Here is a 26363-nt window from a genome sequence, read left to right on the forward strand (position 1 = left end):
CTGAAAGATGCTGAAAAGTTATTCCCTCGCTGAAGTTTTTCCTATTTCATTTTATCAGAAATACCCTATCTCACATTGTTTTGAATGTTTAAATACACTGGGATCCTTGCCTCTCTTTTGGAGTATTTTCCTTTTCAATTATTGTCTTACCAGGTATTTTTTTTCTTGCTCAAACTTTTCTTCATACTTCCTAATTTTTCTTTTGAGGCTCTGAAGATGCTTGGTAAGTTGTGTTACTGTCTGTGGTTCTTTGCAGTCTTCACAGCTACATCTAGAAGAACTTCTTGGCCTACAAAAGCCGAAAGCAAAGCTGTGGGATCTAAGAGCTGGCTGTAATGGACCATGCCTTGTTTTCAGGCACGCTTAACACTTAGTTAGCACTGCAGAATTCATGGCTATTCTATTCTTTCACAGGATAGAGACAGCTTAGTTTTACAAAGTAAGCATAAAATAATTGCTTTTGCTTGAAGGTACCCCTAGGGTATTCTAATGGGTTCACCATCTGTCTTTCATTTTCTCTTTTTTTTTAATTAAACTTGGGATCTATGAATATATTTCAAAAAATTAATCTAGTAGGCAAAAGCCTGATCCAGTATTTTCATTTAACACCCACACCTTTATTCACAAGTCTTCCAAGTACAACAGGAGACTGTGGTGACATGATTTGTAGAAGTAAGCTCAGGGAGTTTTTTATTACTGGGAATAAACATTATCATTTTGAAGACAGTTTGGTTTCTGATTATTTACAGTTGCAAGTCAATAGAGCTGATTATTATCCGTATGCAGCTGAAGCTAAAGCTCTGTATATGAGCTTTTAAGGAAGTTTGATTTCTCTCTGAAACTCAAGCTTGGTTTCTGGAAATCGCATACATGGACTGTTCATATGATTTATGACACTGTCACCTCTCATCAGTCACTCGAGCTCTAGTTCAATTACAGCTGAATTTTTCAGTATCATACCTTGATAGCCCTGTCTATCTTCTGTTCACTCGTCAGACTAATTACTAACTGACATTTAAAACTGTCTTTGCTAACTATAATTAATGAAGACTTCAAACAATATTATACACTGTTATAACTGAGGAAAGACTTATTGCTATTTCTGATGCTGCAAATTATCTGTGTCAAAATATGCCACAATATGAAAATTTCCTTTTTATGAAGCAACAATGACTAAAAATGCCCCACGTAGAGTCAAAGGTTGTGGATTGCAGAAAAAGGTTTAAAAATACATAGGAATTAAAATAGATTTTCTTACATCATGAAAGGTTGAGCACTTGGTGGAGAAGGGGCAGACTCTGTGTCTAGATTAAATCTCTGGCTTTGGCTAAAGATAGAGCAGCGTGGTGACAAGAGAGGATTGTCTCCATCTGTGATGTGATACAGCAGTCGGCTGGTCCCTAGGGAGTGATGCTCCTGTGGGCTGCTCTCCATGTCATTCTGCCAGTCCCTGTGGGCTGGCACAGGCTCTAGAAAGAAAGTATAAATCAGTGTGGACTGAGGGTCACTCACATGGGGTTGAGCTCCCTAGGTCAATAAAAATCTGTCCTTACAAAAGTATTCCAAGCATAAGTATTCAAAGTGAACAGCAAACAGATCAGCAAAGTGTTGCATGCAGGGTGGACATAGCACTGAGGATGAGAAAATAGAAGTACTGTCACTGGCTTAACATAAATCCTTTTTGAGTTCCACAGGAGGAGGTGGGTGGGTGTATTTATAAACTATGAAGTAAAGATGGAGAGTTTCCCAGAATAGAAGCATTACTTATATTTTCACAGATCTGTTTGCTTTTGAAAGCCACATTCCTGAAGAAGACAATGAGTGTCCACAATAAGTTTAATTTTGTGATTTATTATTTATTCCCTTGGTGAAGAGAAAGGAAGGTCAAAAACATAATATGTCCTGGTGCTAAGAACCTCCAGGGCTGCTTGCAGCATCCTGCAGGATTTTTTTCAGCTTTGCAGTAACAGACCCTTGGCTCAAAGAACACAAATTATGAAAATAACAACCACCACCAAGAACATTCAATTTATTTACTCGAGGTCGTGGGCAGTGGCTGCTCCTTGGAGGAGTGGTACAATGTCAACAATGTCTTAGACTGCAAATACAAACCTCACCTCAGGTGCCTCAAAAGGCAACATCTGTTTTATAGTAATGGTCAAGCTAGAAAAGGTAGGAATTGATGAGCCTCATTGCACAGGTTCTGTTTATGGGTAGCATGAAAAAAAAAGGCACATTACATTGCCTACCTACAGAATACCAGGGGTCCATCTTCACTGTGCTGTACCTGAGCACACTGAAGAGAATATTCATTGAATCTTCTTCCTCACCCTCAGTAGTTGAAATGGATGAGGATGATCTAACCTAATCAATATTTTTGCTATCAGATGATTGGGATTTAAAACAGATTAAACTTTCTAGGGAGAAACTCCACAATCTCATAAAAATTCTTTTCCAAAAGTTCTCTCTCTTGCTTTGCTAAAGCAAAGTTTGTGCTCTGACTCAGGTTCCCTTACAGCAGTTTCCACGGTACATAATATTTTACACCAGCTAAGTTATTGGTTTTTTCTAAACCCATTCATATATACAGCCTTTTAATTTATATCTATTATTTCACATTTCCAGGCAGCATGTGTGTCAGTTCTAACCAGTATTATATTTGCTGTATGTCATGCATCCTAATACATTTCACAGAATCTTTTTATTCACTGGAAGTCTAAAACTGCACGGAAAAACAACTGTACATGGATTTAGTCTCAGAAGAACTGGCAAGTTTAGGTAAGTTCTTTCACCTTCACTTTCTTTCGATTTTCTCCTTTGCACCTGGGACATGACATTCCCATGCTGAGTGAGTATTTCTTTCAGGATTTTAATGGAACCTTTTAGTACATTTTATTTGCCCTCTTCCCAACAGATACCAAAACTGCAAATCCCTACTGGTGCACTGGGACGGTGGGGAAAAACCAGCTCTGAATGGCAACAAAAAACCCCATGTTTATCTAAAAAATAGTAGTTACGATGGCTTAAATTTAATTTTATTGGGCACTATCCAACTGCTTTTGCTTTACAGACAACAAAAAAAATCCTATTGTATATTGTATAATCACAGTTTAGTCTGTCAAGCAAAAGTTACACGTGACTCTTGTATTTATAAGCTCATCTACTTTTAACAGCATCATCAATTATAATTACATTAAGCATTTTCACAATGAGACAATCTAGTTGATTATTAATTCTAACAATCTAGTTGATTATTAATTCTAACCTTGCATCCTTCCTCTGAGTACTTCATACTCTGTAGGTCAAATTCAGCTCTCCAAAATACCAGAGCAGCACCCAAATCTCCTAAATCTTGTATGAGATTCAAATCCTCCCACAGAGAGACCCCCAGGCAGGCACCAGGGAGAAGCACAGGTAGAGCACTGACAAGTCCTGGGAGTGACAATGGCTAGAATAATTGATGTTCTGCAAACAAAAGTGTTCTCTCTTTTTGGAAAGTACTCTTTCCTTACCCTGTAAGACTTTTAAAAATGAATACCTTTGATTGGGTTTTGATCTGTTGTTGCTGGGTTGGTTTTTTCTGAAGAACAGTATTGTCAGTGAGAAGAACCTGGCTTCCCTTGCTTTAATTTCACCATCTCTGAACTTCAAGAAACACATAATCACTGTGAAATAGGTTGACTAAGAACAGTTGCAGAGTTTTTCATGTTCTGTTATTACAAGGAATAAATTATTTTATAGTCGTATTCAGTAACAGTGCCCTCACTGTGAAAGGAAAACAATGTGATAAAAAGATCAGGCAGTCTGTGTGTGATAGGTGAAGGAAATAACTTTCCAACATTTGAACTCTGATTTCCTAGAAATGCTCTTCTTGCAGGAGACAGGCTGTATCACTGATAAACCATATGGTCACAGGTATTTGCTCCCCCTGACATCTACAACCAGACAATTTTATAGGCTCAGCCCAGTCTCAGAAATGGAAGAAATGCACACATTCAAGACTAAGCACTCCTGGAAGTTAAATGCAAAGGACAAGTAGTGGCTGCTGCAGCTCCAGTGTAAAACCAAGCACACAAAGTTCAAGGAAGTTCATTTATTCTCCTAGCAAATGAAAGGGAGAAAACCTGCATGACGTATAAATTTGGGAATATTTCTCAAAGGGCAGGGCACTTCCATTTCCTTGGCACCAGGGCCTTCTGACAGAAAGCTCTGCAAGGCTTGGACACTGGTGCAATTGTGGTGTAGCCCAGGAAAGGGTTTCGTTCCAAACCTACTAGAAGTGCGTTAATTTACTACCAAATGGTCAGAAGTGGTCAGCAAATAATTCAGACTGATTCTTTTCAGTGGCACAATTACCATTCTAGTGGGACATCTCAGGGTGATGACAAGTTCTAACAAACCCCTTTTTTATTAACACTTAAGGCCATCATCCTGATTCCAGTTCTGTGTAGATCCCAAACAAGACACTCAACATTATCCTACAAGTAGCCCATGAACAGACCAAAGTTCTACCTGTCTTCATGTGCCTGGTCTAATTTTAGCCTCTATTTTTTGCCAAAACTGGAAATTAAAGCCACCTCTACCCAAGCCACTGGGTTGCCCCATAGCATCTATTCCATCTCATCTACTCCACCCAGCTTAGTACTGACAGGGGACCACCACATGAATTAAAGTCAACTTCTAGTATCTGATGATCTGCAGCATGGTTCAGCAGGTGGACTTCATATGACAGCAAGTCCTATGGCACAAGTCTGTACTTATGCCTGTGATGTTGTTCAAGTAAAACAATAATACACACAAATTTCTTGTATAGAAAAAATAATAAGTAGATAGAGTGTGTTCAGCCCTAAACGCATTACATGATTGCTTCTATCAGGATTTTTAATTTAAAAGTAATTTAAAACTTCCTGTAGTCAGGTTCAGCTGCTCACTGCTGCAGGCACATATTTGATGTAATTTCATAACCAAAAGTTACAGAAATTACACCCTAATTTTCTATATTTACCCTTTTAAAAAACTTGCTTATGCACCCCTCACAATTCTTTATGATCTCACTTTGGCAACTTTAATTCAGTTTTCACATATTCAAAAGTAAACTGACTTTGCTCAGAGATAAGTTACTGTTCATCCCCTTAAAATCTGCATCCTGAAGCACCCTGTCATCTTACTGGGCTGTTCTGTCTTCATTCTCCATACATATGATGTACACTTTTCTAATTTTTGTTGACTGGGAGGCAAACGAAAGAATTGTGTTTGTTTTGCCTGATTCACTGAGGAAAGGCTGGTAACTAGAGATGGAGCATATATGGTACATCCTCTAGAAACTCTCTTCTCAGCCTGGTACAAACCCTGGACTTCCATCCGAGGTGGAGCTCAAACAGCCAGTAGTCCCATGTGACAGCTCAACGCATCAGAAGATTTCAGTAGTAATTTAAGAGACAGAATTAGGACCAGCTCTGTCTGTGCAAAATGGCAAGTTAGTAAAAATGCCACAAACCACAAAGCAGATGTTAGCAAGAATGAGGGCAGATTAAAACCCATTAAATAGATAAGCTTTAACTGAAGCACGAATTTGGACTGCTGGAGTGGCAGAGCATGCTCTGAAACTGTGTGAGAGAAATGCTACATCATGCAACATTTCCCCATGTGGCTGCAGAGGGGAAATAGGAGTAGAGAGGGCATTGGAAGCAGGGGTCACTACCAGCATGAATAAAAAGAAAATCTCCAATCAAAACAGCAAAAAGTAAGTAAGGGGAACAATTAGGAACCATCCTAACAATGACCTATGAAACCACCAGAACAAAATAATGCAGCAAACTACTGGGAAAGGAGGAAAACCCCACCCTGCCACAAAGGAAAGGAATCAGTGCAGATTTTGGATGAGCTGCAGAACATCTCTGCCTATGCAGCACACAAATGAGACCTGTCTCTGCTTCAGATCCACACCAAGGTTAGCCCCAGTCCAGGCTCCATACCTGTATCCAAGAGCTATTAAGGTATTTGCCTGGCATTCTCTTTTGTTAACTAAAACCCAGGACAGTTAGCATTTTTACAATCCTTCATCTTTATAACAATCTGACTTCTCCATACATTGTTCCTTAATTTTGCAATGCCAGCCTCAAACTTTGGAATTTTTTAGTAGAACAGTATCATCTGTGAGATTTTTTCTTTTTGATACATAACTCTATCTTATTTCTTGCTGAAAACGCTGAGCAAGCAGCTCCTAAAATAAGTTCTTCTGAACCCACATTTTATTCTTCTTCTTATTATTATTTATATGTTATATGAAACATCAATTGTGAAGGGATTACTGACCTACCTGCCTTCATTTGAACCATACATGGTGCACGATTTAGGTATTTGTGTATTCATGTCACTTGTCTGTGAGATGTATTAGTCATACTGTCTCTGACCTATTTTTCACGAGCAGTGACTCCTCTTCTATTGAGCATCACGACTCTGCCAGCCCTGTGACTACAAGCTATGAATTGACAAAAATAGTGCTGAGCCTTAGGGCTATTTATTTCCATATTGAGGGAAGAGGGAGAGATAACACACCACAGTTTCCCCAGCTGGGTAATAATACAGGATCATGAATGATTAAAATCCACATGCTGTAAAACTCACCTTCGCTATCTCTCTGCTGATGCATTAAATTAAAATCAATAATAGGAGAAATGAAGTGATATTGCTCTGACAAAAAGAATGACAAAAATAGAATTACATGATATGGCAGGTGATCTCACACAATACAGACATAGGAAGTAAAGAGCGTAAATTTACTTGGGAAAAAATAACAGATTAAAACTAAAAATAAAAGAATTGGGATTCTTAAAACCTGTCTGAAAAGGAAAATTCCCTCTCAGAAAATCAGAGGGTTACAGCCATTAATTTCCGTTCTTTTATCAGGTATCACCCCTTTTTACATTACACAGCGTTTGCAGGAGGAAATGGTGCTTTGCATTAGCTCTGCACTGTTTCCCAGAGGGCTGCAAGCCTGATTTTAAAGTGCAAGTCACAAGGCTTTTTTATAATTGCAAATGAGAACACATCATGGCACGCTCGCTTACCTCCACAACTGGCCCCATCAGCTTGCACGCTGCTCTGGGCTGGAGAAAGGGCTGTGTCCTTGGGTGCCGGCAGCTGGGGAGTTTCCTCCTGGGCTGGCAGAAACGCAGAGCACAGATCGGTTTCCAGGGCTTGCAGCTTCAACAAAGAATTCTGCAGACAAAAGCAGAACATTGGGCTGGGTAGAGAACAACAGGGATCAGCAATTGCTCTTCAACTCCTGGAGCCCATCGGCAGCGCCGGCAAAGGGGTGTTCCACTGCCAGCTCCAGGAGGACGTGGGGAGAACAAACGTGCACTATTCCACGAGTTTCTTGACTCCTGGTTATTTAAGTCCCAATTTACATGGATTATTCATGGCACGTGGGAAAGACGACTTTGTCAGCAAAAGACGATTTATTCTAGAAAGCCAAACTGAGATGGTGTCCCTCTTCTTGGGCTTGAAGCAATACATTAAGGAAGTATTTCATTCATTGGGCTGACATCACGATCTGATGACATTATGTCCCTCCCCATTTACCATTCATAAAAAATCAAATCTCCCTCTCCAGCCTGTGAGAGCAGTACACAGCAGTGAACAAAGAGTTACTGAGAACAAGCTCACTCATGGGATTCTTGGGAGAGAGATCTTTTAATTGGCTGCTTTAGAGATACTTCGTTATGTAGACACGGCTTTTATGTAGGCTGCTGCCGGTTCTACAGGGCAGTGGATCAGTTGTGATCTGCTGCAAAGGTGAAATCAACACACCATTGTCACTGGCTGCAAAGGTGATATCAACACATCATTGTCACTGGCTGCAGGCAAGTCAGTGACAGTGACACTTATCTATCACATCCCTTCCAGCCTCTGTGCCATGCATGGTCCATCTCTGATTTGAATTTTGGATGCTGCATGCAGTACTGAGCTGCACGATTTGACACAAGCATCTCGCTGTGATGTAAATGCTGTGAAAGCCCTAATCACCATCTGACTGGGCAAAATGAGTCACTCCCCACACCCCACGAATTCAGCTCCCCCATCTCAAGGGAAATACAGCTTAAAACATAAAACAAAACCACACAAGGCAGTCCTAATAACCACACAGCTGACACACACAGAATGTACGTATAACATTAAGTCATTCTAGTGGTACATATTTATGAAGGGCATTTTCTGAAGAAAATAATCTGCGTTGCAAGAGAAAAAAAATTCCTCAAATTTATACCTTGAAAACTCCTTTCCCCACTCTGTCAAATACCTGAAACGAATGTATTGATTCATTTAATGAAAAATAAATTCATTTATTGGCCTGATTTCCTTTGTGTAACAATATATTACCTATGTAATGAGTGGTTTAATACATCTTTGCATTATTTTTGTTGTAAGGCATTCCTTTTATAAACCCAAGGATAACTTTAGGTAAAAAAAAAAAAAAAAAAAGAAAAAAAAAAAGAAACCAGTTTGTCTAAGAACAGCAGAGAAGACTTTCTGCCTTTATATTTTCATTCCTTTTATAGAATTCAGGAAAATTAAAGAAACCTTCTCGCCCCTAAAAATCTTTCAGACAGCAGTGAATTTCCTTGTCAAGGGGAGGGTGCTGGCTTGCATCATACACATGGCACTGTTTTGGGAAGGCCTCATTTCTCACTGTATCTCATCCCAGCTGAACCCAAACAAAGCAGCTGTGGAATTATCACAGACAGGCAGAATTCAGAATTTTACAGTCATCAATGTCATCTAGCAAACAATGACTATGCCAGTTACAAATCAGTGAGGACTCTGGTCCCAGCCTGGACCTTACCATGAGAACAGCTGATGAAAATTAGGGAGAGCACAGATGACAAACCATAAGAATGTGCCAATAAGGAAAACATAAGTGAATATCTGACAAAAGGACTTGACCTTCACGGACTGTTACTTCAAGCATTTGACAAGAAAAATCCCATTTCAAGAAAATACATTCACTTTGTATCAGTATTCCTTATGATACATTAATATTTATGGGAAGTTCAGTGTAAAAGCATTCTGAGAGACTACATTGTTAAGCATTATACTTCAGTAATGCTTATGCTGTAATTCACCAGCTGGTTTATATTCAATTGCTCTGAATGATATTTTTCACCCATCTGGGGAAGGTGGGTGGATAGCAAATTTCCAGCCACTGCCAAAACATTTAAAAAATCATTTTATTATAATAATAATAATAGAAATACCTTATCTATTTTCATGAGTGTGCCCTTGACAGGGATTTAGTGTAGGGAGAAAAACACTAAGTAGATTTGATCATTTTGATGTCACCAGGGAGAGGATGAATCTGGAGGGTGCCACCAACCCCATCTTACTCTTAAACCACATCTGAGTGTTATGGCACTGCCACATTGCACTATCCAGGAAAAGTCACCACAAATTTACAGGAAAACATGGCAGGAGACACGGCTTAGAGCAAAGGCCAAGCACAAAGGCCAGCACATCTGCACTGGGGCAGAACCAGCACACACTGCTCACAACTGTCCCATGGCCAGACCTGATCCCAACTGGGCCACCTCTGCTCGTGGCTGGTCAAAAGAAGCTGCTAAACATGTTAGAAGCCAGTGCAAGCAGCTGAAATACACAGAGGGAACAGTTAGGCTGTGGTGGGCACCATCATCAATTTGAGAAAGCTCCTCATGGAAATCCAGTATAACTGAAGTAATTTAAGCTATGGCATTCTATATCAGCTAAAGAGCTCAGTTCAAATACTTCAGATTTGGTGCTCATTCCAGCTTCACTCTGGTGCCTAGCACGAGTGTTTCTGATGTAGTAATTCCTGATCCATGCTAATGCAAATGAAAGGACATATTAATATCTAAAATGGATGCATAAATTGCCTTGGAAAAATAACCATATTGTTTTCTCTTAAGAAGGGTATCCTGAAAGTGTGAAAAAGAAGCAATTACAATTGTCTTGAACGAAGGTTTCTTATCTCTTCTCATGTCCTCTTAGAGCAACTGACAATTCACAGATCTTCAGCTAAGCCAATTCCACTAGAGAAAAAGCACTGTACATTATTCCAAACAATGGTAAAATAGGGATATTCATAGGAAGCTGGAGGAAGATGGGAAGAGAAACAGTGTGGTTCTTCTCACCTATTTATTATTTTTGATAATGCTTTAAGAAAACACAGTCACTGAAGTGTCATAGCTTTGGCCGCTGGAGAAAGCGGAGTACAGAAGGACTGCCACTCCCAGAGGAAGCTCAACCTATAATAGAGACACCTTCTCCACAAACAGCTAAGCCTGGGCTCCACTGACCATTGCTCCTTCGAACCGGTGATTATTGAAAATGAAGAGGGGAGGCCTCAGGGTAAGGAATTACTGAGATAACAGATAACCTCTTACATCTAGAGATGAATGCCACACACTGTTAAATCCCCCTGGAGAATGGGACACTGAAAGAACAAATTCTCCCAGTTCATCACCAAAATGCTGTGGCAATGAGAGGCAGTACCCTGACATGGCATGGGGCCATGCCCAGCAGGATCAACACTGTGGGATGTGTTGGTCAGCATGTTCAGGAGGCCACAGCCTGACAGAAGACAATGTGACGAATGAGAGACCCTGCCCTTAGAAGGAATTTGTTTCCCTGATAAAGCATTGCTATTATCAGCATCCTTTGTTTCATCCTTGTGGACATCCAAAGGTTTGATAAATGTAAGAACTGAGGGAAAGGGAAAAGGCCCAGGTGTGCCCCTGAGCTCTGCCCAGTCTCAGGCAGGAGGCTGACAGCAGGGATGAGGAGCAAAGCCCAGGCTTGGTGCTTTCTGCATAAACTGATCTCATCCTGACCCACACACAGTGTTCCTGAATAAAAAGGATGCCTGTACCCTGCCCTTGGGCCTGCTCCTGTGCCTCCCAGACAGGAAGGCAGCTATTCTATTATAGTTTATTGATGGATTTACTGGATTTATGAAATAGGCTGGGGCAGAGAAGGAGAATAATCCAAGCTTTCAGCATTTAATAGCCTTTGAAGTGATTCATATTGGAAAGAAACTGAGCAAATTTCACCCCCTTCAGTTTTTTCACTCTAAGGAAATTAATGCTTTTATATGTCACACTGGAACAGCTTTTTAATCTGAGAGTTCAGGTTAAAATAAGATAGGCACATTTTACGCGGACATAAATAAATCTCTGCAGTAGCCATTAAGGCAATATTTGTGCCTTGAGGCATGTGACATTTTCAATTCAGAACTTCCTTTATGGGGAACAAACAAGCAACAATAAGATAGAACAAGATATGCCCTGGGTCTGCATAATGCCACGGGTGAGCAGTGAAGAGAGACACCATTTTCTCTACTCCAGAAAGAGGATTTATTTTCTTATGGCACAGGTCCATTTGGGTTTGCAGCAGACCTGAGACACAATACAATCTAAGATTTTGCAAAAGAAAGCACCAGGTTGTAACTCTTGCTTATTCCTCATTGGTTATTAACAATTTATTTTAATTTCTGATCTAATCCTCGGTTTTAATATTTTACACTGATTTATTTACCATAGTATTTTATCTTAGCCTTTAAGGAATCTTTTGCAAGGATTTTAAATGGAAGCTTTCAAGCAGAAACTTCTGTGAATATTTGAGTGGGGCTTCTCAAAAGAAACAATAACTTCATGATTTCTCCCAGGGCCTGAGGTGGCTCGGCAGAGGCTGAGTGTACTCCCTTGTACTGGTCACTGAATGTGCCCTGCCTGCCAGCATTGAGATCTGCTACAGTGAGCTGCACAACAGTGACACAAATGCAGAGGAAACAATTTATTGCAAGGAGAAGATTAGGTCTGAATTCCTTTGAAAGGACGCATTGTGGTCTTCCCCTAATGAAAGTCAGGCATCTATTAATAGACATAGATGCTCTCTAGCTCATTATGGAAACAAAGCTTTCTTTCCCAGGATTTGTCAGAAATGGGCTTCTCTTCACCCAGCTCTCTTCTCACACTGCTTCTGTTGTGTTGTCTTTGCCCACATTAAAAATCTCTACTGCTCCCTGCGTAAGTCCGGTGTCCTCCACTGCCCTTGCAGTGTGAGTGGACTCTGTGCTGGGGTGCAGATTCCTCAGGTGTGGGGAGATGCTTTATAGGGTTTCCCACTTTGCATAACTGCAAAGCTTGGCTTTACCCCCTGCCCCTCCCACGATACTGCTGACTTCGGGGACCTCGCCCAGGCTCATCCATTGTTCAACCTAATCACACAAACAGCTTTGTTGTGCTTCCCTCACACTGTGCTCCTGGCACAATCCCTGTGAAAGCAGCTTGTTTCAAGTGTCTCAGGCATTATTTGGCTTCTCTTGCTTCCCCTCTTCAGTTCTCCCCTCCTTCCATCTTACAACCTGAGCACCTTTCAGCCTCCATTGCGCTGTTCATAGTTTATTTATGGAGGATGTAGCAACCTTGAGAACTCCTTATTTTTAAACAAAACATATTTAACGGATGAACCCTTTTGAGCTGTAATACGAGGAAAAAATCAAACGTTCTTGAAAGACGTTCTTTCACTCAGTCAATACTGACTGTTTGATTCTTTTCTGAGCACAAACAGAAAGCAGTCTAAAGCTGGCTTTAAAAAGTTTTAAAATAACTTGCTTCAAGATTTTAAACCATTCTAGCAGTCTCATATCACATTTTTAAGCTTCTCTCCAAAAACATGACTACAATGATCCATTGAAAAGCTAACCTAGGATTATTAAGCAATTACATTATTCCAAGACCTAAAAAAATTTTTTTTTAAATCTACTCAAAATTTATAACATCATATTTCAATTTTTGGTTAAGCTTACCTCATTTAAGCTGTTAAATTGATCAGTTGCTTCTTTTGGTGAAATGCTTGTGTTCTGATCTATTCTACAAAACAAAATTTTAAAAAATTAATTCAATAGATTGCTTATCTGTGCTGCAAATATCTCAAACTTTTCGTTGTGTGTGTATATAATTTACAAATTACAGAATAAGTTTGTTTTAGTAAAAAAATAGCATTTCTATTAAAGTAACATCTCTATTTTCTAGCCCATTCAAAACAAGAGTGATTTTACAGGAATCCTAAATAATACATTTAAACTGTTAATGAAGTCCTGGAAACTATGACGTTAATATCTGGGCTCACTCTGTCATGTCAAAAAGTTCTACAGATGCATGATCAGTGTCTTGGTGAGCTAACAGGGTTAAAGCCAAGAAAAACTCAAACATATGCTTAAATCTAAGCAGAATGTGTCCCACATGCTTTAAATCAGGAACAAGAGTTTTCCCGTATCACAGCCATAAAGAATAAATCTTTTCGTATTTCAATTTGATGGTATTTCAGGTTCCCAGTCTTCAGCTTTCTGCTTTTGCAAATTTCAGAAGGGCCCCAGGTGCCTGGAAATCCTGCAAGAGAGATGTCCCCATTTTCTAGTGATTGTCACTTTGCTGCCATCAGAGATGTCCACATCCCTGGTTTTCTCTCAGTGTATTGCTGCTTCTCCACGTGGGAAGAGGAAAGGAAGGCCCTGCATGAGTAAGGGGCAAATATCTTCCCTCTGACTGTGGCCACCAAGGAGCTGTGCCCCATCCAGGCAGATGTGGCCCACACAGCTCCCAGTGTCAGTATTAGTATTATTCACTACCCCAAGGAATGAAACTGAAGTCTAAAATCAGCTTCCCACAGATTAAGTGAGCAACCTCCATAGCCTCCCACCACTGCTCTGTGCTTCCCCAAAACAAGCTGAGGCTTTCCACACGTGATGTCAGAGCCTGACACGGGTGTACCACAAGCTGACTCTCAACTCACGGGAAGCAAGAAAACTGTACCTGTCTCAGAGAATGAGATTTCTCAGTGCTGAAAAGGTGGTGAAGTTTGTGGCCCCTAGAGACTCACTCAGAGATGTGGTCAAACCCAATACAAAAGCCAGACTCCTCTGCACAAAATAATTCATATTTTACCAGGCTCAGAGTCATCCCAGCAAAAACAAGTAGCTGTAAATGCCTCTAGAGACCTCAAAACCAGTACAGACAAATGCACAGGTGTTTTTTGTAGTTCTTCCTGGATTTATGAGACATTTAAAGACTGAAATGATGGCTATGCCACTTCTCTCAGCAAACCAGACGCAGCTACACCAGGGTGAACAACCACTTGGCTCCAAATCTGATCCAAGATGTGCAATTCACATAGGAACAGAAATGAGTCATGAGAACAACAAAAGGACTAATTTAATAGGAAAGAGTGAAGTATTTGTAGTTTGGTTTGATAGCATGTAAGGAGGCAGCTGCAAGGCTACAAACAGCTGAAGAACTAATTCACTAATGACTAAAAAATATTTAGGGTGATTTATTGCATTGAACTGGAGCTAGACAGGAAGGAAAGGATGAAAACAACACGTGTCAGATTTGTACACTTCTGGTACTCATTTGGATGACACCTTCCAGGGTGCATAACACAGCAAAAACTCTCCTTAATAAAATAAAAACAAAACTAATTTTTAAAAAAGACAAAAAGAAACAGTAAATGCTAGCAACACTTTGTACAGGAACTGTACTAAGTTCTACATCTTTCACAGCTGTATCAATCATGAGTCTTACACTCTGGAGAGAAAGGTTTACAGCAGCCATGAAGTACCACCTCTCTCTTGTTCAGGTTGATGTTTTTGCTTGCTGTTTTAGGGATGCATTTAAACTTTCAGTTTACTGTTCCTTTCACACTAAAAACACTGGAGTAAGATGCTCTTCTTTCTGCATTCATTGGATTCTGGAGATACTGAGATCATTAAGGTGAGTAATGGCTTTCGTATTTCTGTGTGACAAGCATTTACATTTTCAGTCTCGTGTGCTGAGCTGATCTTACTCTATACAGAGAGTTTTGGGGTGTGCTTTTTCATTTTCACCAAGATTAATTGCTCTGCTAGGCAAATGCAGGTTTTCTGATTGTCACCAGGAAACACAGGGCTTACAAATTAATAACTATGGTTTGGATCCTACTCTCATTAAAAGTCAATCACAAAATATCCATTAACTTCAAAAGCAGCAGGAACAAGCCCTAGTTTTCCATCTGTGCTGAGTACATTAAAATTATTTCAGGCCTTAGCTGAAATTTTGAATAATTGCAGGCACCCTTATTTTGTATAATTTACATCCTGTAAATTAATGAAAATTAAATTCTCTCTGTGGCTACTACTCAAATATATGTCTCTCACCCTCCTTTATAGACTCTGGCTTTGGCAGAATTATCCTTTTCTCCATGACAGAGATGGCAAAGATGCAATAAGCAATATGCACATTTGAGGCTTGTGGACATAACAAAAAAACCCCATCTAAATACTAATTATCATAACAGAGCTCCTACCAGACTTCAATGGGGAGATCAATTTGCATGAGCACTGTGCTGTTTAAAAAACAGACCAGGACGTGAATTTTTGAATTATGCACAACACCTCTTTTAAAGTTGTATAAAATGCAAATAAAACCACATCATTTTAAAAGCTAGGAAAAATGTTTGAAGATAACATAAGCAGATTCACATCCCATTTCCTCTGCGAAGCCCAGAAAGGAGCACTGCATTCTGCAATTTGCAAATCTCACTCCAGTCCAGCTGTGATCACACTAACCCCAACCCCATGAAATTTATGTGTTCATGCACCACAATGCCACAAGTGCTCCTGCCCGTCAACCTCACACTATTCTGTGGGATGAAACTCCTTTTCCAGATTCACCTTCAGTCTATCCTGGCCCAATACTCCTCCCATGTGTCCAGTCCAGGGGTCAGTTCCACCCTTTCCACCATGAGGGTGACCTAGAAGGTTAACAGCTCATAAATGGAAGTCTCAGTTCCCTCCCAGGGGACTGATTCAGCCTGTCCAGAGTTACGCCACACGAGTTCACAACAGCACATCTCAGCACCAGGAAAACAGAAGGCTCCTTTCTGAGGCCTTCCCAAATGGCAAAAAGCATTATGAACTACAAACACCTCAATACATGGCTGCAGGTGGATGCTTCAAAAGCACACCTATGACTCCTCAGAAAGCAATGCAGAACTGCAATGGGCTTTGGGGTGAACATAAAGTCCACACCTGCAAGGAATGAAAAATCCACCTTGAAGGGCCCAGGGCTACTCCCTGGGCAGTCCCTGGATGCTGGAATAGGAAGTCAGACAGAGAGCCAGTGTAGCAGTGTCTGTCCCATCAGCCCCAGCCCTTATGTAACCCAGCCAGCACTTGTTATTCTTACTACGAGCAGCTCTCGTACTCAGCAGGCACAGTCCTTACTGGGGCTGCAGCAAGAGCTGCTCTTTTCTTGCTCCTCTATCCTCTCCCCATCCCCCCTTTTGCTTTTTTTGCTTTAATTGCGTTTCAACCCAAAAGCTTGCTCAGAGACTTTTCCACGCCTTGATACAAGTAACATTGGAACCAGTATTTTAATGCCAACATTTCTGAAGAAATTGTTCTTAGGAGCCAGTCAATCATTTCCCAGCTTTCTCCCTGCTCACTTGGCTGCCTGTGCAGGTGAGGAAATGCAGCCTCTCAGGCTCTGCCTCACCCATGCAGGTCTGCATGGGAACATCAGCACTTCTGCTGCTTCCCACTCATCCCTGAGTTGTAGCTGTTCAGCAAAAAGCCTGGAAACCACAAGAGTTCCCACCTGAACTGTGGTCTCAAACGATACTTGAGTTGCAAACTTAAATACTGAAAGCCTTGCTAGAGCTTGGCCTCCCCTCAGGGAAGCACAGAAACCTCGGGAGACTCTGGCTGACCCCAAGATCCAGGGCAGCCCAGAGCTACCAGCATTTCCACTTCTAAGAACAATCATAGGTCTGACAATTGCCACTCTACAGCCTCTGCCAAAAATAGAATTATAGAATCACAGAATAGGGATCAACCCTGGGACCAGATAATTCCTGTTAAGTGAAACCACTTCATTCCCAATTTATTTGGGGAATGGTGAAGATGGGGAACTTGCAGGAATTTTTCTTTGGCAGAAAACTTCACCCCATAGTGTAGTTCTGAATTCCACACTGACTTGAAATGCAGCCTTTGCTGAAGCACTGACCTTCCCACTGCCCAGGAGTGCCTTGTTTCAGCCTCCTCTCTCTGTAACAGGCATCTGAGGAAAGCACCAGGCTCTGCTCAGGTAACTGCACACAGCCTGCAGCCCACTCCAGTTTTGCTGATTGCCTTTGAGAAGGCAGTTGGCAGGAGCAGCTGTTTGTAATCATGTGTATTGTTCCATACCAGCTTTTCTAGTCTCTTTAAAAAAAATGCAATTCCTTTATTTGTTCCCAGGACCTGCATATAACTTTTATCTACCAAAGGTGCAGATTATACTGCTCTCCCATCCAAACCCAGCTACACACAATGACCAGAGCGGTATTCAGTGTAATCACTGGCAATAGGATTAGAAATTCATGTTCTGGAAATAAAATGAAAATGTTTCCTTCCATGCAGATGACGTTTCATCTACTAAATTGATGCTGATACATGATAAACACCTCTTGAGATTGAAACCCTTGCTTCACAGGCCAGGTACAGCTTAGCCAAAAACAAGACACTATTCCCTCATTCTTCTGACTGCAAATCTCCTCACCAAGTCTACTCTTCCATTTTCCTCAAATGTCACAAAATCTTTCCTTTATTATTTCAGTGGTTGCCACAAAATCAAAGTAACCCCTCAAAGAAACAATCCACACTTCTACGTCATATTTTTGTGGATTGTTGCTCTTACATGGCCTGTTCTGTTCTCTGTCACACATCTGCCTATTAGCATCCCTTGTTAGAATACCCTAAACTTAGATTTCTCTGCTTAACAGGGACTGTACTGAAAGGTTTTTCGGATTTCAGCAGTCTTTAATCCATATTTAGACAAGTTAAAATGATTTGGTTTTTAGCTGCCTCACACTCACCAGAACAGATTTCTTAAAAACCTCTGTAGAGTCTGGAGGTATTGAGACCTTTAGACCCAATGAGACAAATGGCAGAGGTTGTAGCCCCCTGCAGAAACTAAGTTAAAGCAGAAGTACCAACAGGCTGCACTAGAAACAATCAACCTTGATCCTTCATCTGAGACAGAAATAAATCCTTCTTCTCCTGTCCTCTGCCTACACATCTGATATACAGAGAGAGCCTGCCCAGGGGCACCCCTGCAGCAGTGTCCCCCTCTCCTCCTCTCCTTTGACAGCACAGGCAGGGGGGCAGCTGGTGGTGACCCTTAGGAGGAGTCAGCAGACACAGCGACCCTCAGACTGAAACTGGGAACTTCAGCACAGGTACGTGGAAGTGCCCTGCCACAGCTGGGTGGTGGGAGTGTCCTTTCAAGGACAGTTAAGACAGATGAAATAAATAAAGAGTGCATTGTGTACGTGAGGCCAGAGACCACGCGTTACTGCTTGTTTACTCTATGTTTAAAGTTCCTTATTTAGCAGATTTCGCCCTTGTGGATAGCAGGCTTTCTAAGGAGCTACTGTGGCGTCGAACAAGAGTAAACAGCATAGTGAACAATAGTTTAATACTGGGCAAACTGCAAAGGCCAAACTGTTGAAGTGGACAGGGGAGCTTTGCTGTGGTTGCTGTTTTACTCATGCACGCCCCACTCTGGTTCTTATCGTTTAAGCCTGTGTGCTTTCATCACATTCCTTTCAAAATTAACCAGTTATTTTATTACCTACCTGTACACCAACATCCCACCAGCAGAGCCACTGGGGAGGTCTGACTCTCTGATACCACGCTCAGTAAGCTCCTCTTCACAAGAAATCCATGGGATTCTTTCCTCGCATGAGGAATGCCAAAAAAAAGAGAAGGCAGGCTTCCTAATTAGAAACACTTCCTGAGTTGCAGTCCCCACTGCACATACAAGCATTGGAGGGCAAAAGCACTTCGTTGTCCAAGCTAATTAAATGCTTTTTCATTCTGCTAGACCTTCCTTTGAGAGCACAAATTAAGATCATTTACAATGTTGCCTCCTAAAAGCTGTGGTGAAGGCAACCAGTACATGTCACATAAGGCACCAAAGTGCCACTGGACAGCAGCTGTCACTGCTGTCCCAGTCCTGACTGCAAACAAACCTTGGAGCCAGCGAGTTTTAGCTATCAACCAGCTGTGCCCTGAGCCACTGAGCATCCCTGGGATGGACTGCTGCTGCTCCAGACCCTCCAAAGGGAGCCAGAGACTCTGCCACAGAGTACCAAGGCTGTCATGCACCACAAGACAGAGGACAAAGAGCAGAGACCTGGCTCACCTGACAAAAACTCTGTGCACAGAAAAGCAGAGCCAAACCAGCACCTGAGCATGGGCAATTTGTAAAGCAGTGCCCCCAGATTTTTTAGGACGCACCTTCACTGGTCAGCTGAGTGATTTGAAACCCCATTTTTAGCCTTTTGCATGGCCATGAAGGATGAGGATAGAAATTCTGACTTCCAATATTTACCAGAACTGAGTTACTTCATCACCAGCTGTGTTACCTGCCATCAGGGCTTGGTTAATGCCTGACCTGAACACACAGTGCCCTTCCCAGCCCTGGAACAAGCACAGTTGCCAAAGCACCCAGAGTCTAAACTACACATCAATAGACACCCTTGATATAATCAGGTGTGAAGGTTCCCATTCCCATTTCACAATGGGAATGCAGCTCTGAGAAACAGAGGCAATTGAGCACTGGGGGGAAAAGAAAAGATGTGGAGAAGTATTTTTGAAACTTGGCACAGAGGAACTGAAGTTTCTGAACTGAGGATGTTCTTTCTGCTTCAGATGTAAGGGGTTTAAAGAATGATGAAATTTGCATTCTTATCTTTATCCCTTCCCCTTTCTCCAAACAGTCCTAGACATATAAATATAGAATACAAGTGCCAAGGAGAGCCAGGAGTCTGAATATTTTATGCAAAATGCAGCAAATGAATTAGCCTTTCCTACAGTTAATCAGAAGTGAAATGTGCTGTGTTATCCCAAGGCTTACCTTGGTTGGAATCTCACGACTGCTTCCTGGCATTTTAAAGCCACGTTCTGTGCATAGTTATTAGCTGAGGATGCAGCCTTCCCCTGCCACTCTGAGAGGCCTGGCAATGCACACTCCAGCTCCTGCACAAAGAGGAAAAAAAACAAAAATTGAATGCGCCCTGTCAGTACCAATCCAATCTTAGCTGAATATTTTGCTTCAGAAAAAAAATTGTTCTGTGAGACCAGATGTTGATTGTGGATCCTTGCTGTTCTTTGGTAATAATCTGGAAACAACTGGAAAACACAGAGGATAAAAGGTTCTAAGCAAAGTAGTATGTTATTTCACTGGAAAACAAAAGCAGACTGTAGCCCATTTTCTGTTTATTACTTAAATAACAGATGTCAGCTTCAGAGCTAAGAGGTTCTATACACAGAATACATTAGAAATTATTTACTCACATGTCAGTAAGATTTTATTACTTGGGTATCATCAAAAAATTCTGGCTGACAAAGGCAAATGCAGTTCACTTAAATAAGATTTGTAAAGTTTAACCATTTTCCTCTTTCCCTTCCCTAGAATATGTGTAGCTTTGTGAATGGAGTGTTACTCTGGGAGGAGAGAAAGGCAGTGAGGGGGAAAAAAGTCACATCACCCAATCTGCTACACAGAAAATAAAAAAGGCAATTTAGTCCAAAAAACTGAGTAAAAGAATAGGAATGCAAAAAGTATCCATTTAACTCGAAGCTTTTGAAAACCAGTTGTAGGGCTGTGGCAAGATGTGTTTGACACATCCTAATTTCCTTACCTATAGAATGGGTTGTAATATTTCCCTTGCATTGCAATGAAATAAGTTAATGGAGATCTTTGAAAATGTGATAATCAAAGTGAGGCTTTTTCCCTACGTCCTTATTAGCTTTTGTAATCCAATATTTTAGTCTAATAGTTAAAAAAATTAAAATACAATGTGCTCTGCAAAACAACAGAGTTCCCTTCCCTGGTAAAGCAATGTACCTGACCTTGCTACAGTTCCAAAGCTTTGCTGGATGCATGGAAGTCAGAAGTTTGGATAGGATTGTTCAGATGGGAACTTGCAGGGCAGAGAGAACAGGGCAATTCCAGGTGCTTTCTGCTGGATGATGGGGAAAGCTGAGGACAAGAACATGTGCTGGCAATAAACCCTTGCTTGCAGGCTTGATGCTTGAGGACTTGGGTGGTTTCGGGTTGCTTATGTATTTTTTTTTCTCTTTTATGTCCCTGTTGCTGCTGATAAATCATGTCATTAGGGTGTTAACCAGTAACACCAGGGAAACACCCTCGATGGAACCTCTTTCTAAAGAGCAGTGAAATCCTGATGTGTCACAGGCACCAGCAGCAGAGTCCCATCTACTGCATTTCTGTTTCTTTTTCACTAAAGAGGGTGACTTCTACAAAGAAGTTGCATCATAACAAACATAAACAGAGTATACCCAGAATCCGAAGCAAAACTTGCAGACTGCCTGATGAGTTCACAGGTTTGTGCAGCTGGTGTGTCAACATCACCTCCAGTTTTTGATTACTGTGCACTTAAAATCACAGTTTTAGTATCAAGTTATTGGAAGTTCTTTGACACCCAAGCAATTTTTCCACTTCATTTATACTCAAAACACTAAATTTAACTCAGCACTTTTCAGCATTCTCATCTCTAGGCACTGATTGTCAAGCCACCATTTCATTTTTGTATTTACCTTGTTTATAAGACCTTAAAACTGAACTTTTACTGTCTCTGCCTATTAGCTATTAGTTTAGTGTCCTTTTATAAATATGTCTCAGTATCAATAGGGAATTTGAGGATGACTCATTTAAGAATCTATATTCATGACTGGGCACCAAAGGTGAGTGACAGGAGAAAGGATTGGGCAAGGAAAGCAGATTTTCTGTTCCTGACCAAGACTTCCTATTTCTTACCATCTGTTTTCACCCTGACTCCCTGGAGTATGTTCTGGACATATGCTTCCTCACCTCTTGAAGTCAAATAAATCCTAATTAATTTGATTTTCTATAGATTAGTGTTACAGAATTGCTAAGGAAGCTCCTGGAACCATGGGAAAGAGGAAACCAAAGAGCTGGAGTGCAGCGGTGCAGCCGCATTCCAGCAGCCCCCTCTCTTCCCCTTTGTTTGGAAAGGTTACAGGTGCTTCCAGAGCCAGCTCCTGCCCCCATGGAAATAACTGCAGGCAACATGCAAAGTACAGCTTTACTCTGCTGGCATTTTGTCATCTGATGAGTGGTCAAGTGAAGTCACCTGATGCTGCTCTTTTATTACACTCGGGTTTGTTAATCATCAGTGTAAATCTAATAACCTTTTCTTCATGAAGACCTAGGGCACATGAGCACAGTGCTGTACTTGTGCCAAAAATATCAGGAATCACACTTCAGCTGACTGAGAGCCTTGTGAAGCTCAAAATCCCCAAGATGGCCATCTTTCCTCTACTTGATCACAGTGGTCTGTTCCCTCAGGGACCTTTCTGCAATGGAAACCCCTTGGATTCTCACAACTGAAAGGCACAGGAAAATGGTTCCCATCCAAACAGACTTTAATCCTTCCAACACATGCAGCAAACTTACTCATCTCCCCATAGCCTCTTCTAATTTTAAAGGGACAATTCTCTGTAAAAGCAACTCATGGGCTTGTAACACATAGGAGTGAATAGCAAACAGTTCCTTGGCTTATCAGCAACACCTTTATCAGAGATTCTGTCACTGCTCTGGTGTCCCTGTTTCTGATGCCACAGAGAAGTCCGGCTGGGGAAGTAGGAGACTGCTGGAAAAGCGCTCTGTCAATAATCCCAGGAAAACAAGGATGAACAGTTTAATCATGATGTACAGTGCATCATGCTTTTCTTTCATAAATGCATGTGCTCATAAAATGCTGTTTGTCACATGGGCATCAGCTGCTTGGGAGCACATCATTTATCCCTGCAAATGGCTTGGTGGCAAGGGGTTTCACCAAGGAAGGTTCATGCAGTTACAGGGTTCCATCACTTCTGTCCTTCCTAATTCAAGCCCTTGAGTCATGTGAAAATTATCTGCCTGGCACCGTTTTTCCTTCCAGAGGCTGCATACCTAAGTTGCACTAGTATTTTATGGCAGTCTAATTATATACTCAAAAAGTTTCCCATGAAAGAATATCACCATCTCCAGTTAACCCCTTGGGGCCATGTAAAATGTCACAGAGCAGCAAATCTGTGCTGTGTTGGCTTTCACTGGGTGAGGGGTACAGGCAGGACACACACAGGGGGCTCTGAAGAGGCTGAAAAAGCAACAGATGACCTATGAGACAGACCTTGCCCTGTTTACTCCTTCTTCATGACTGTTCTTCCTGATCTGCTTCCACTTGCTCTTCACAGGGCAAAATTCCCATCATTTTTTCTGTTCAGCTGATAAACATGCACACCTCATCTCTCTGCAGGTTAAATAATATTTCCTAGTAATGCAGTACAGTTGCAAAAAAAAACCCCAGTTATTGCTTTGTCTCTGGGATGAGCTCCAGAAGAACAGGCAGGAAGGTTAGGGCAAGAGTCTGATATGATATTCTGAAAGGGACTGTGATGCCATTGGGATGCCATTTGCTTTTCATTTTCCTTCAGGGATTCAGAAGGATAGCTCTCACTTAGAAGGTAAGACATTCTGTCTAAAATGATGAAATCCCATTCTAAACTTGGTCCAAAATAAATCCTAGTCTATGATGGCTTTGAAGCACTTCAGAAAGAGCTTTGTAAATTTCTATCCACAACCTGGACGGGAGGAGAGACAAAAAGTAGCCACATACATCATACATCAAAGAAGAGCTGGAAACACAGACATCTGTATTTGGGTATGCACAATTTTATGTAAACACAGACATCTGTATTTACAGATGTCAGGCCTTGTGCCTACTGCAGAACAACAAATCTACCAACACTAATATAGGATATGAAATGTTTCCAGCTGAGGGGTTAAATCTGCACCAGAGCTCTACCCCTTACACCACACATCCAACGTGACTTGGGAAGCACCAGGGAAGAACAGAGGCATTTTCAGCAGCTGCTGAGAGGGGTAATTCTAGAGTCAACACTGCAAATGTGCTTCCAGAGACAGCAGCAGAAGCTTCCTCATTTCTACTCTTCCTTTACACCCTTTACAAAAGTTATGGTTCTGCTCCCCACAACTCAGCCTAGGCAGATGGGGGGCGGGGAGCACTGCTACAGACTTACTATTTAAATACGAGAAAATAGAAGATGAAGGGAAACTATGAAATCTCTCTACTGGCAGCCAAAATGCCAGTGCAAGAGATCCTTGATCAAACAAACAAAACAGAAGCTATCTAATCAAGTGCTGCAGCTACCAAGTTTTTATATTTGGTGCAAGGAAACACAGGAAAACTAAAGAGAAATATTTGCACATCTTCAGCTAGGCTCTCCACTCACTGTTGAAAGCAGTTGCAACACAACCCTCCCTGCAATTCCCTGGCTGGAAGAAATTGTCTGGTATTACAGGAAGGTTCCAGACTGCAGGTCCCTGGAAATCAGGGTAGATTATTGTGGGGTCTCAAATCACATGAATTACTAGGGAGTCCATCTTTGCATTTCAAAAGTTGCTCAGACATTGTGCCACAAACTGATCCCTGGTAAGTTTAATTCTTTACCTGACTTTCCTCATGGCTTTTTCCATTTTCTAGCTTTGCAATGGGCTTAGGTTTCCTCAGCTTTAAGTTGCCCATTTCAGGCTTTAGAGCGCAGTCAATTACAACCTGCTGCTTGTGCTGCTGGGTATCTTGCAAAGGCAGCTGTCTTTCCTCTAAGACAGCAGAGTTGTCCGGGTAATTTTCTTTGTTATCATCGTCTCTGTAAGAAAATAAAATTGAAATGCATCAGGCAGGATTTCAGACACCTGTCAAAACATTATGAAAGAAGAAGAGCAACAAGTTCCTAGCTATTCATGGCGTATTGCTTTTACTAAGTTTAGTGGTCTGCACATCAGTAACGGATCTAAACTACTGTTAGCATTATTACACACTCAACTGTGGAGCTACTTAAATGTTAGCTTTAGAGGCACTCTTGGGCTTCAGCCCCACAGTACACATTCCCCAAATAAAATCTGAAACTGTCTTCTTCATGCACAAGACTTCCCCCACGCAATGATTCACAGTAAACTGTAATCTCACAAAAATATCATCACATACAATAATCGTCCCGACAGCACACTTCCCTTCGGACAGTCTCTGGCTTTGAGGGCCCTTGGACAAAAGGAGGGTGCAAGCCGTTCAAAGTACGGTCTGAACAGCCGGAGATGTGCTTGGCTGGAAGGGACAAATATCGTGCTCCCAGTTTGGAGAAAACCTCCTCCTGTGTAAGAGCACACCTGGTGGCTTAAACAGACACTGTTACTCATGGATGCTTAGTCGGGGATCTGGGACAGGTATTTTCAATCCCCACCCAGACTACAAGGTACAAGCTCTTTCCAGGGGGACTCATCCACACCCAGTCACTCCAGCCTTAGCCTGGTCTCGTGCCTTCCGCCGGGAGCATCTCCACGGCGCCATGAAGTTACCGCAATGCAGAAGGCAAGGCTGCCTGATGAGTTGGCAGCACGAGCTGGGCGGCTTTGCTGCTCCAAAATCCCTGGCCATAGCTCAGTTTCCAGGTGGGATTTCAGATGTTAGCTTCAGCTGGTAACATCCTAAGGGTTAGCTCTCCTGGTGTGAAACTTCCACAGCTGAGGGAGTCAAGGGCCATTGAATTAAATCCCCCAGAGATTTTTTTTTTTTCCAGAAAGCATAACTTGTTAGTTCAATGTTTTCTCCTAACGATTTTGAGCTGCCAAACTCACTTTCCATCTGTGGCCCATCAGCATCCAGATGGATGCTTGCAGGGTGCCTATGGAGTTGAACACCATTGCTGCCCATGCCTTCTCCAAGTGTGCCCCAAGGCAGTTGTTAGAGTTACAGCTTTAAAGCCCATCGGCACTCCAACAATGTGCAAAAGTGCTGCTAATTTTAAGGTATAATCTGATATTAAAATCTTCCTGAAAGGTTAAGCTGCATACCCTAGAAATCAATATGTGCTAACATAGCCATGAGAGAGGCATGCCTCAAGAATACTTCAGTTAAATTACAATTGGAAGGATTTGTTTTCCCAGACACATTCAGCAATGAGCATATCTTTGCACAGTTGCAAAACTCTGCTTATTACTGCTTTGTATCAGCTGCTGTACAGTAAAATCCAGTGTATAAACATAAGAGCTGCATCTGAATGACAGGAGTATATGAAGTTAAGAATAAAGATCATAATATATTTACTTATATAATAACAACAGTAATTAATCATATTGATCACACAAAAGTATACAAGATAACTATGCATTCCCCAGAAATACTAACAGCTTTTG

General features: G+C 41.5%; 1 protein-coding gene across 9 annotated transcripts in view; it reads right to left on the minus strand.

Annotated features, from left to right (window-relative positions):
• Positions 1-26363, minus strand: part of FAM13C (family with sequence similarity 13 member C) — a 115588-nt gene that overhangs the window by 15557 nt on the left and 73668 nt on the right. For 4 of the 9 annotated variants that reach the window (XM_048310511.1, XM_048310510.1, XM_048310515.1 and 1 more), the window contains exons 9-16: positions 24622-24820; positions 19977-20098; positions 18694-18789; positions 12848-12911; positions 7071-7221; positions 6628-6693; positions 1259-1469; positions 151-289 (exon numbers count right to left, since the gene is read on the minus strand). In XM_048310511.1, the coding sequence (XP_048166468.1) occupies positions 151-289; positions 1259-1469; positions 6628-6693; positions 7071-7221; positions 12848-12911; positions 18694-18789; positions 19977-20098; positions 24622-24820 (1048 nt within the window). The remainder of the gene's footprint in view (positions 1-150; positions 290-1258; positions 1470-6627; positions 6694-7070; positions 7222-12847; positions 12912-18693; positions 18790-19976; positions 20099-24621; positions 24821-26363) is intronic. The other 5 variants (XM_048310516.1, XM_048310518.1, XM_048310519.1 and 2 more) reach the window with 3 other exon arrangements.

The sequence above is a fragment of the Corvus hawaiiensis genome, chromosome 8 (assembly GCF_020740725.1).
Source record: "Corvus hawaiiensis isolate bCorHaw1 chromosome 8, bCorHaw1.pri.cur, whole genome shotgun sequence".
Taxonomy (NCBI): Eukaryota; Metazoa; Chordata; class Aves; order Passeriformes; family Corvidae; genus Corvus; species Corvus hawaiiensis.